This window comes from Zonotrichia leucophrys, chromosome Z, assembly GCF_028769735.1.
Source record: "Zonotrichia leucophrys gambelii isolate GWCS_2022_RI chromosome Z, RI_Zleu_2.0, whole genome shotgun sequence".
Classification (NCBI taxonomy): domain Eukaryota; kingdom Metazoa; phylum Chordata; class Aves; order Passeriformes; family Passerellidae; genus Zonotrichia; species Zonotrichia leucophrys.
Window position 1 is genome coordinate 68,804,643 of NC_088200.1, and position 11,995 is coordinate 68,816,637.

The 11,995-nt window shown below is 40.6% G+C and overlaps 1 protein-coding gene across 1 annotated transcript in view; it reads left to right on the forward strand.

Annotated features, from left to right (window-relative positions):
• The window catches only part of PGGT1B (protein geranylgeranyltransferase type I subunit beta), a 35,935-nt gene extending 26,370 nt beyond the window's left edge, over positions 1–9,565 (forward strand). The window contains 4 exon segments of the mRNA XM_064735380.1: positions 1,475–1,659; positions 1,962–2,070; positions 5,158–5,292; positions 5,295–9,565. Of these exon segments, the coding sequence (XP_064591450.1) occupies positions 1,475–1,659; positions 1,962–2,070; positions 5,158–5,292; positions 5,295–5,338 (473 nt within the window). The 3' untranslated portion in view covers positions 5,339–9,565.
• Positions 9,566–11,995: the final 2,430 nt, after the last annotated feature.

An 11,995-nucleotide genomic window follows, 5' to 3' on the forward strand; every position in this document is an offset into this window, starting at 1 on the left:
TTGTTGAAAGGTGTTGCTTTTAGTTCTCAGCTGTTGCTGACAGAGCAAACTTTTTCCATGTGTCATTGTTACTCTGAGGATTTTATCTGCAAGAGATTTTGTGCCATGTAGCTGACTGTTTCCAATTTCAACAGCTTTGGTAAAACATAGAAGCATTTCCTCTGATAGATACAGCATCTGTTGTGGGTTCAAACCTTGAAGCAACAGTTAATTTTTGTAAAGAGTTGCTAGATCTGAAGATAGGAATCCCCAATAGACTGCTATTTTTAGGCAAAATGTTTCTGTGCCATGAAGTAGCAGTCTGCTTGTGACAGAGGAGTTTTTGGCTTTTAGGTGACTCATACTAAATCTAGTGCTGTAGTCTGTTGGACTGATTTGTCCAAGGTTAGACTTGATGATCTTGGAGGTCTTTTCCAACCTAAATGATTCTATGATCCTATCAAACATTTACCCTTAGTATTGAGCTTTGATAGGATTTTGTCTGTTTCCTTCTTACTGCATCAATAAAGCTGAAAAATTTAAATTATACCCCTAGATATTAAAACAATTGGTTAATTAACTTTCTGTAAACTGTTAGTGATAACAAATAGCAATACTTCAGCACTGTATTTCAGCATCAGAGTGAAAATAATCTTAAATATCCTGGGGTCTTCCAGCACCAGGATATTGTAAGGAATTTTGGGGCCCAAGTCTCCTGTCAGCAGCTTGCTTATGTTCTTTCCCAGACTCTGATTTTATCATATCAGGTATTAGACTCAAAATGAACTTGGATGGGCTTTAAAAAGTGGTGGCTGGGCTACACAAAGATCATACGTTCATCTTTTTTACCATACAGTTTCCTTGACAGCAAAAAGATCCTTAGAAACACAATTTGTATGTATTACAATCACAAGAGTCCAGGAGTATTTTCACCATAAGTGCACACGTTGTTTGGGACTTTTTTAATAATTTTAGTTCGAATTTTTTTTTCTCCTTCTGCTCTCTGGACACTTCTGTCTGTTTATATCCTCTGGGGGATTGTGTCCGAGGCTGGCTTTGGCATCTCTGCTTCAGTCTGATGGCTGGCATTCCAATAGCTTTCTTTTTTAAGTTACAAGTGAAGAAATATTTCTGTTGCAATTCCTTTTACTTGTTTCTGGACTGCTGTGTAGTGTAAATTGCACAGCATTGTGAAAAGAAACAGCTTTAAGAAAATGAATTGGTTTATTTCTACAAGAGCTGGGTTGAGGGAGTTCCTGAGTTCCCCCCTCCCCCCCACCTTTGACATACCCGCTGAACTTGAGTGTTCTTATTTATTTGGATTTTAGACTCAAAATTAACTCTTCCATACTTTTAAAAATCCATTGATTTCATTGCTAATAGCTTAGTTAAAGTTCTGACTGAGGTCATACAGGCTTCAGCAAATCTGTGTATCAAAGCATAGCAAACCCTGCTTTCTCTTCACAGAAGCAAACCCTTCTCTTCTCTTCTGTAGGGGGCTCTACATTTTGTGGTATTGCATCACTGTGTTTGATGGGCAAACTGGAGGAAGTTTTTTCAGAAAAAGAACTGAACAGAATAAGAAGATGGTGTATAATGAGGCAACAGAATGGCTACCATGGACGACCCAACAAACCTGTAGACACTTGCTATTCCTTTTGGGTGGGAGCAACACTGAAGGTAGTGTACAAGTGTAGGGATAGCTATTGACTTGTTTTGATTTCTTTAAGCACTGTTTTCTTTGCTTGAAAGCATTAGATATTTGACACAAGTGCACCAATATGCACCCATGGCTATAAATGTCTTTCATCTTGTAAAAAATGCAGGAAATGGAGGTTTACCAGATTAGTGCTGTGCTGCTACTGCTTATCTCAAAAATAGGCACTATATTCTAGTGTTAAAAATATACTAACACTTAGTTAAGACGTAATGTTAAAAGTTACTAAGACTTATATTACTGTTACAATCTAATTTCTTTTCAGCTCTTGAACATATTCCAATATACAAATTTTGAGAAAAACCGAAATTACATCCTGTCAACTCAAGATCGCCTTGTTGGTGGATTCGCCAAGTGGCCCGACAGCCATCCAGGTAAAATAACTTCTCAAAATTGCAATGAGTATGTTCTAAGTAAGAAATAAATTCCAGCAGCCAGACATCTGAGAGGTGTAAGGGAAAACATACCCTTCCAAAAAAACCCCAGAAAAACAAAGAAAACCAACCAACGAAAACCAAAACAAAACTCAAAATATAAAGACATTTTCATTCTTGAAGTGGAAAGAGGGAGATGAAATTTGTCCTTGTTCAGCCACAAAGGAAGTGAATCTTGTTTAGATTACTGTTAAAAGAGTATCACTGTCTATTTAGTATGTGTTTAACTGTTCTGCTTAAAGGATATATTGTGTTGTAGGAATCTCTGTAAATTGTGGTTAATATATCGAAATATTTGTTTCTTTAGAAAATTAATAATTCAGGCTTATTCCGAAGTCATTGATATAAGTAAAAAGAGTCAAAGTTTTTGCATTTATGTACTATGATTTACAGATTGTGTTTATACAAGTATGTCTGGCACTTCTTATGCTTTCAGAAGTGGATTATTTGAAGTAGTGAAAAATACTCAAAAAGGTGCTAAAATCTTTTAATTTTAAAAGTTGTTAGAATTCAATTAAGGTATTGCAAGTTTCTGAAAACAAAACTTGTGCTAGTAGGTTTTCAGTGCCCTCTGTTAACTGGCTTTTATGACAAGGTTATCCCCCCAGCTGACCAAGGGAAGCCATTTGATGTAATCTAAGGCTTTCAGTAGTGTCCCTTCCAAGATCCTTCTGGACAAACTGTCCAGTACATGGCACCTCGAGTGCCAGGGACATTTTTGGGTGTCGCAACACAAAAAAGGCACTGAGCTGTTAGAGAGTGTCTAAAGGAGGGCCATGAGGATGGTGAAGGGCCTTGGGGTGAAGCCATGTGAGGAGTGGCCGAGGTCCCTTAGTCTGTTCAGCCTGGAGGAGGCTGAGGTGGGACCTCACTGGAGGTGCAGCTTCCTTGTGAGGCAAAGAGGAGGGGCAGGCACTGATCTCTTCTCTGCTGTGACAGTGACAGGACACAAAGGAGTGGCCTGAAGTTGCATTAGGGGAGGTTTAGTTTGGATATTAGGAAAAGGTTCTTCACCCAGAGGGTGGTTGGGCACTGGAACAGGCTTTTCAGGAAAGTGCTCATAGCACCAACCTGTGAGAGTTCAAGAAAGTTTTGGGCAATGCTCTCAAGCATGTGCTGTAACTCTTGGGATGTCCTGAGCAGAGCCAGGAGTCAGATTTTGATTGCCTTTGTGGGGTCCCTCCCCACAAAGTTAGTGCAGTCCTGATACAAAGAAAGACTATAAATGCAACATTGCAAAGATTGCGTCTGTGTTTTCATTGTTATAGTTACATAACTAAGCTGCCTGCAAGCTCTGTCTCATATCTGAAAGGCAAGTTGTCTTTTGATATAAAGGTTCCTAAGACTTAATCAGAATTAGATTTTAATTTCTGGGGCTCCTACTTTATAAAAGCTCTGTTTAAATTTGGGGACTCAAACTGTATTTGCTGTGCAATAATGTTTTTAAGAAGACTAGAAGAAATTTCAGAATACAGTCAACTGTATCAACTGCTGGTGATAATCTATGTGTGACATGGACTTTCAATGTTAGCAAGTAACTCTTTCCAGCTGATTATTCAGGAAAATAATATTTTGTAGTCTTGCTGTTCCCATGCTAACAGACGTCAAAATATTGTTGGTTGTGGAGGCCACTAGCATTATTTAACAAAGAACTGATGGGATAAGAAGAAATAGCCTCAGGTTACACTAGAAGAGATGTAGATTGAATAGTAGGAAACATCTTCCCCAGAAGGGTTGTGAAACATTGGGACAGGCTACTTGAAGTGTTTGAGTCACCATCCCTGGAGATACAATATGACACTTAAGGGCAGGGTTTTGTGCTGGTCTTGGCAATTTTAAGGATTGGATTTTGATCTTAGAGGTCTTTTCCAGCCTAAATGATTCTGTGATCATTTTAGTGAGATACTAAATTATTGACACCTACACAGAGCTACATGTTGAGCTTTTTCAAGGAGCACATGAAATTCCCATAGTCTTTCTACCTTTCACCTCTGATTTCATGGGCAGATAATCCAATCTGATAGCTTGCTGCTACCCAGAGGAGGCAGACTCAGCGAGCTGCAGCCCTGGTGTAAAGTGGACATCAGGAGCAGCATGGAACAGGAGACAGTATCCCATTTTGGTGGCAGCCATCTCTTGATCAAGCTGCATGAATTCCTATCCTTAGGATAATCTCTATCCTTAGGAAAATAGGAAGGTAGGGAAAGTAATGCCTTCTTCAATTTCTTTAAGTCTTGCTGTTGGCAGCTATTTGCACTAATTTTGCCGTTTCAATAGTTAGCTGCTCATAAAGTAACCAGCCAAAAGTGCTTGCAAGAAAAAAAAATTTCTTTCTGGACTGGTTATTTTTGGATATTTAAATTCTTTTGCTTTTTGGCTGTGGCACTCAGAAAAGTGTAGTGCACAAGGTGTTATAAAAGAAATGTGGACTTTAGTTCATGCTGGTAACTCTGGGCAGAAATGTTTTCCTTCCATCGAAACTCAAGTTTAAATTACGGCTGTGGTATTCACATGCCCTCTGAACAAGGGGAGACATAATTCTCTCTCTCAGTTTTTTTTCCTGGAGAAGCACAGAGGGAAAACAATTCCTATCTCATTTGCTGCTTCTGTTGTTTTGCAGACATGTGGAATGTGTTGGAAGATTATTTATCTGCAGGAATTTGATGATTGGATTCTGGTGATGGTGTTTTGATTCATTGACCAGTTGAGTCCGTGTCTTTGTGTTGGGACTGTCGGCTGACAGTCATGAGTTTTCAGTTTAGAAATTAGAAGTAAGGATGATATGGTATAGTACATATCTCTTCAATGCAGTATAGTATAATAAAGTAATCAGTTAGCCTTCTGAATCAATGGAGTCGGATGCATCATTCTTCCCTGTGGAGGGGGATTGCCTGCTGATCCAGTATATGGCACCTGATTATTTGTTTTCCTTGGTTGTAATTACTCAGAGGTGTTTGAATATGGATTGAATATTGGCTGTTACAGCCTGAAATTTTTTTTTTTTTTCCTTTTCTGTCTTTCTTTCAGATGCTTTACATGCCTACTTTGGGATCTGTGGTTTGTCATTAATTGGAGAATCTGGTATTTGCAAAGTTCATCCCGCCCTAAATGTAAGCACAAGAGCATCAGAGCGTCTTCACCACCTTCATCAGATCTGGAAAACACGGACTTTAAACAGCGTTCAGATGACACACACCTCTCTACATGACTGATTTAGACTTGAATTTAGTTCTGGTAGCATAATTGTAGCCCAGGGTTAAAAGCCATGTATAACCAATGTGCTCTTTTAAGTGCTGGAGTCATACAATCAGATCTGTGTTGCTGGCATCACTTTGATAGGGAGTTGCCTTCAGCAGGTTATTCTGCATTGTGAAATGGGGAATATTTTGATTATATAGAAGTTTGTCACCGCAGACTGTAAATGGCTTTTCAGATGGCTTTACTTCTAAGAAATCCCTTGAGGCATTTAAACTTCATTTTAATTTTATTTTTTTAAATTTGTGCATACTGTGTCAAAATATATAATGGGGAAGTATTTTCAAAATTGTTTACATATCATACAGTATAGCACAGAATGTTGAAGTTCTTTATAATCTTACTGTTTTACATATTTTTGGGTAGAGAATCTCTCATATTAAGTCTCAGTTAAAAATTACCTATTATCATCAACTTTCAGATTCCATAAACTTTGTTTTTCACAAACAAATTAATTAAATACAAATAAAATTATTTTATTCAATATACTGGACTTTTAAGGTTGTGTGGCCTTACTAAATGGATCTCATAATTCTTCTGAGTAGGTTTTACACAGATGCAGTGGATTGTTAGCCAGACAGAGTTTTCATCTGAAATAGTTTCTTCATGTGAAGTTCACTAAGAGTGTGGCATATTGATGTGCATCAATAAGAGATATTCAGCCCAGTCTTTTGGAGGCATACCTGTATGCAAGAGTAGCATTAGAACCTGCTTCCAAAGACAAACCTTTGCAATACATTGAAGTTGTTTGAATTAGAGTAATGATGAACATTCTCAGCTTCTTTAGTGCTTTACTAGTGCCTTACTTTGTATGCTTGAAGTGCTGTTCAGAGTTGAAGGAACTAACTTTGCAGCTGGTGTGTTTGTGGCAGGTCAGTTTGTGCATTCAGTAGACACCACATCTTTCAACTTGCCAGTCATTAACAGCACTTTTTTTTCTTAAAGGTTCCAAAGATAACTGAAGACTTCCTAAGACAGATTAGGTGCACCATTTGCCACTGCTGTGCCCAAAGAAACAGGATGTAGATCTTTTTGGCTAGCAAAAAGAGCTTTGGGGATAAACATGATTCCTGTTTTGCAATGCAGGGCGAGTGGAAAGGGTAGTGTAGTTGTACCCTTAGCACACATGTCAGAGAGGTCCAGTAGGTATCTTTAGGCTACCAGAACAATCCCCTTGTCCAAACCTGTAGCAGCCTTCCAACCTAAATAGATAGGTTTTATTTCTGTAGCAGATTTATTTTCATGGCAGCATTGGGAGCATGACTAGTGATAGTTGTCTGCTTAGAAAAGCAGAGGACGAGTGGGGTAGGGTGTGTGTGATCCAGACATGTCCCAGTAGACACTTTACTTGGAGGAGGAGAGACGCAGCAGTTGTAAAAACTGGGAAGTCTGGAACCAAGAGAACTGTGAGGCCAGTACTGGAGAGGGGGAATGAGGTGCTTGAGTAGGACTGTTGCGGAGTGAGAGAAATGAAAACTGGGAGATACTAAGGCTGGAGGCACCAGTGAAATATATGGAGTAGTAATGGAACCAAACTGGTGGAAAGGATTTGAGCTGTGTCGGGTAAGACTGGGGAGCAAAAGAAAGGTACTGACTCAAGGAACATGAAGGAGTTAAGGAGCAAAGATAGAGTTTGGGAGTTGGTTTTACTGACCACATGCTGACATGAACAAAAATCCAGCCACAAGTAAAAAGAACTAGCAAGATACCTGAAAGAGAGTATCTCCCAGGCAGGGGGCTCACTACTGCAGTTCCTGTGGGAATCCCATTTTCCTGAATAGGCTTAATGGGGTGTTGGTCAGCAAAGGCTGAAGTAGCTTCCCTGAGCAGAAGTCTCTAAGGTCATAGGTGTCTACCTAGAAAAAAACCCATTTAAAACCAAACAATAAAAATCTTGAAGTAAAAATGGATCAAAAAAGCATGGTATTTTCTTGTCTTTGCATCAGATGGTGATGACAAGTTGACTTCATGGTAGGATAGGATGGATTTCTGGTGTAGTTACAATGAAAGTGAAATGTAATTTTAGCTATCCATCCCCACCACTGCTTCTTTGCCTTGCCGGTGAACCATCTTTGAGTTTTTTAGCTTTTACCACATACCCTGGTAGAGGGAGTAGCTTTGAGTTTCAGAAGAGTTGAATAAAGTATTCTGAGTCTCTGCTGGGAAACGTCAAAATATTTGTTCTTACTTATCTTAGTGCAAAATGATGTATTTTACTATGGTGAGGCAAATCCATACTTGCAAAATCCTGAGCTATGGTTCCTGAGTTGTCCTGTGTGTGACCACATTCTCATCTGTGAGGGACATCGGGGTCCCTCAGCAGAAAATATGGGGGTAACAGTGAAAAATCATACAATGTGAATAAGAAAAATTCTCATGGAAAGTAATTTAACAGTTTTCTGTCTCAAAAAACAGGTAAAGTTTCTTGCTATGTTTTCTGTAAGCTACCCTGGGTTCTTTATATGGATTTTACATTTCTTATCTCCTTGGCCCCCAGTTATTCTACAACATCTTTTCAGGCTGCCTGTTGACTGCAGAGCTGGCCTTTCCTAAAGGTTGCATAAGGTGTATTTGTTTCTCATTAACCCAAAGTTTGATGAAGGCAGCAAAATACCTATGCTTTCATCTCACACTGAGTATCTAATTACTTTAATTCTTTTGAAATCTTTAATCTTTTTTAAGTTGATAAAAATCAGTACTAATAACCAACTCTGCATATATGATTTGCCATTCTGAATGTCCCAGTTTATGTCAGGCAAACAAATTATGAACATTGAATGTTCCTGTAGCAGACATCTGGATTCTGACTGTATTGAATTGTCTCTCTGATTTTTGTGGTTTATTGTGTCTTTTGACTAGAAAAATGTTAAATGAGAAATCAGTGGACAAGAGTTTCGCAGAAGTCCATAACCTAAAATCACTTTTAAAGGGGATACATCAAAATAGAGCTAAAACTTAAATGTGAAGTTTAAATGTAGCTAGAAAAAGTAAACCATGTGATTATTACCTACCTCTAATAATTTTGTGTTAACCACAGCTTTACATTGCTGAGACTGAACCTACATAAGAAATTCATGCATTGAATGGCTTTACCATGTGCTTGAGGATGAAAAACCTCTTGACTATCAGACTGACAAATGTGAGTGCCTCTATCCTATCTGAAACACTCCCAAACTCTGTGTGTGGCCCGAGTTTCTCTTCCAGAAAAACTGCTTTAAAATGGTATGTTGAACAAAGGAAGTCAAATGTATCTTTTCCATAGGATGTGAGGACTGGGGATTTAAACATTGTCACTAGGGCTTTCAGGCCCACTTGATTTGTACATAGCTGCTGACAGATGTAACACCATTTTGGAAGGCTGCTTCTAAGCATGTTTGTATTTATAAATTTTCATATTGAGAACTATTTTTTCTAAATGGAACAATCATCATCACTGAAAAAACTAGCAAGTAAATTGAGTATTGCAGAAATACCTGAAATGCATATGCTGAAGCACATATTAAGAGTACCGCGCTCTCTGCTCTATTGCCCAAGGTAAAAGACAACCTGAGAGGAGCTGAAGAAGCTGCCTCAAATTTGCTTTCTCCATGAATGCCAGTATAGAAATTAAATATTCTGTAGAAACTGTTGTGTTCCCTAAAAAATACATTTCAACTTTGTGCCAAGTGAGCCATTCAGTGTGGGGTTGCCTAATATAGAGGGGAAGAAACAGTGGTTTCCAAAGTCAAAGCATTTTATGGACAGCCCATCTCCTGGCATTTTGGAGAAACTTGCTATCAGTGTCCCTGTGGAGGTCAAAGAGATGTCAGGACATGCATAAGAAGCAGAGAGACCCTAAGATGCTATTGTTGCAACTAAATATGAGACATCTCCAAAATTCATCATTGAATGAGATTATTGGTCTGTTTACGTTGATGTTAAATACTGTGGTGGTTCTGAAAAGCTCTTTTTTTGCTGTTGCAAGAAAAGACCACTTAACAAGTTTTCCTCATTTCAGATGACACTGGGTGGGAAAAAGGAAAGTCTCAACATCTTTATACTAAATGGTTATTAAATTACTCCACTGAGTGGTTACAATGTGTTGTAGATTTACACTTTCTGTTCACCATTTTTAAGCTTTTGTGTTCCTGGATCTCTATTTGCCTGGTTAGTTTCTGAGTTTAATAAAAATCGATGAGCTGTTGAGAAAATGTGGGAAAACTGTAATTTCTTTTTAACTGTAGCTCTTGTCATGTGTTTTTTCCCAAGTTACATGTTCTGGGTGAGGACTTGTCTTCCTAAGGGCACAGAGCACGACAGCCTCCAAAGGTTTTCAAGCTGAACCCATCAAAGGCAGCAAACCCTGACACTACTGCTTTATTTTTGAGGCACTGGAGAAGTGCTTGTTTGGTAACTACATTGTGAGAACATAGAATCATGGAATGGTTTGGGTTGGAAGGGACCTTAAAAATCATCTCATCCAGCTCCCCTGCCAAGGGCAGGGAGACATCCCACCAGATCAGGTTGCTCAAAGCCCAGTCCAACCTGGATTTGAGCACTTTCAGGGATGGGGCATCCACAGCTTCTCTGGGCAAACCTTTTCCCGATGCCTCACCACCCTCAATAGTGAAGAATTTTTTCCTAATACCTACTTTGTCAGTTTTAATCCCCCTTGTCCTGTCACTACATGCCCTTGTAAAAAGGCCCTCTCCAACTTTTTTCTAGGGTCCCTTCATGTACTGGAAGGTGCTGTAGGTCTCCCCAGAGCCTCCTCCTTCCCAGGTCAGATAGGCCCCTCTCAGCCTGTCTTCACAGGAGGGATGTTCCAGCCCTCTGATCGTCTTCGTGGCCTCCCCTGGATGCGCTCCTGAAGGTCCGTGTCCTTCTTAAGTTGAGGATCCCCAGAGCTGGATGCAGAATTCCAAATAGGATCTCACCAGAGCAGACCAGAGGGGCAGAATCCCTCCCCTCCCCTGCTTTGGATGCAGCCCAGGGCACGTTTGGCGCTCTGGGCTGGGAGTGCCCATGGCCAGGTCATGTCCAGCCTCTCAGCCAGGAGCACCCCAAGCCCTTCTCAGAACAGCTGCTCTCAATCCATTTGCTGCCCAGCCTGTACTTCTGTCTGCAGGACCTGGCACTTGGCTGTACCAGACTCCTCCATGAGGTTCACACAGGCCCCCTTCTCAAGCCTGTCCAGGTCCCTCTGGATGCTGTTCCTTCCTTCTGGTGTGTGGATAGCACCAAGCAGCTCAGAGTCACTGGCACACTTGCTGAGGGTGCACTCAGTCCCCCTGACCCTGCTGCCCACAGGGTTGTGGAGCAGTGCCAGTCCCAACACCAGGCCCTGCAAAAGGCCACTCATCACTGGTCTCTGCTTGGACATTTGGTGTTGACCACAACTCTTTTGAGCAACACTGTACAGCCCATTCCTTATCCATTGAGTGGTCCACCCTCTCCAGTTTGGAGCAAGGATGTCATGTGGAACAGGCTTTACACAGGTCCATGTATATCATGTCAGCTGTCCTTTCCACATCCATCAGTGTAAGCCCATCTACAAAGGCCACCAAAATTGTCAGGCACTGTTTGCCCTTAGTGAAGCCATGCTGGCTGTCACAAATCACCTACTTATTTTCCACATGCCTTACCATAATTTCTAGGAGGATTTGCTCCATGATCTTGCCTTCCACTAAGGTGAGACTGGCATCCTTTAAAATGTTTCATCTGCAGATCCAGGCTCTGTACTTGGGAATAGGACTGGACAGGCTGCTATCACTGGAGAACAACTAGGATTCTGAGGAAGAATATGGTCCTTACTTGGAGTAAAAAGAGAAAGTTCATTGAGGAAGAGAAAGTCTCTGTGAAAACAATCTGCATGCTCTCTCACTTGAGAATTAAAAATGTTCTGGAAAGAGGTTTCAACTTGCCACACAAGTTGTTTATATTAAATTTACAAATGCAAGGAGGGAGATATGAATGTAACAACTGAGTTTTGATAATTTTATTCTGTTTGTGAAAGTGACTTCCATGTTAACTCAGTTAACAGTGATGATAACCAAGTCCTAGGACGAGGACCAGGAGCTAATCTGTTGTGTTGAGTCTGGCTGAGTTCATTTTCCCTTAGCAGCCCTCACAGTGCTGTGCTTTGCACTGGCAGCTGGAAAGGTGCTGATAACAACAGTGCTGCTCTCGTTCAGCTGGGCAGTGCTGGCACAGTGGCAGCGCTGTCTCTCCAGCACTCTTGCCTACCCATCAGTAGGCTGGAGCTGGGCACGGTTCTGGGAGAAGACACAACCAGGCCAGCTGATCCAAACGGACACAACGTATATTTCATTGCATATGACATTAGCTCAGATATAAAAGCTAAGGAAAGCAGGAGGAAGTAGGATGTTTTTATTTACAATGTTTGCCTTCTGGAGCAACCAGTCCAGGTGCTGAAGCCATGTTCCTGGGAAGTGGCTGAACATTGCTCGCCAACGACGGCAAGTAGAGAATAAACCTATTTTTTTCTCTTTGCTTTTGCATGCACAAACTTTCACTTTTGCTTTAGTAAACTGCCGTATCTGAACCTGTGGGTCCTTTTCAATCTTACTTTGTCTCTCCTGTCCATCCGGGAAGGAGGGTGATAGAGTGG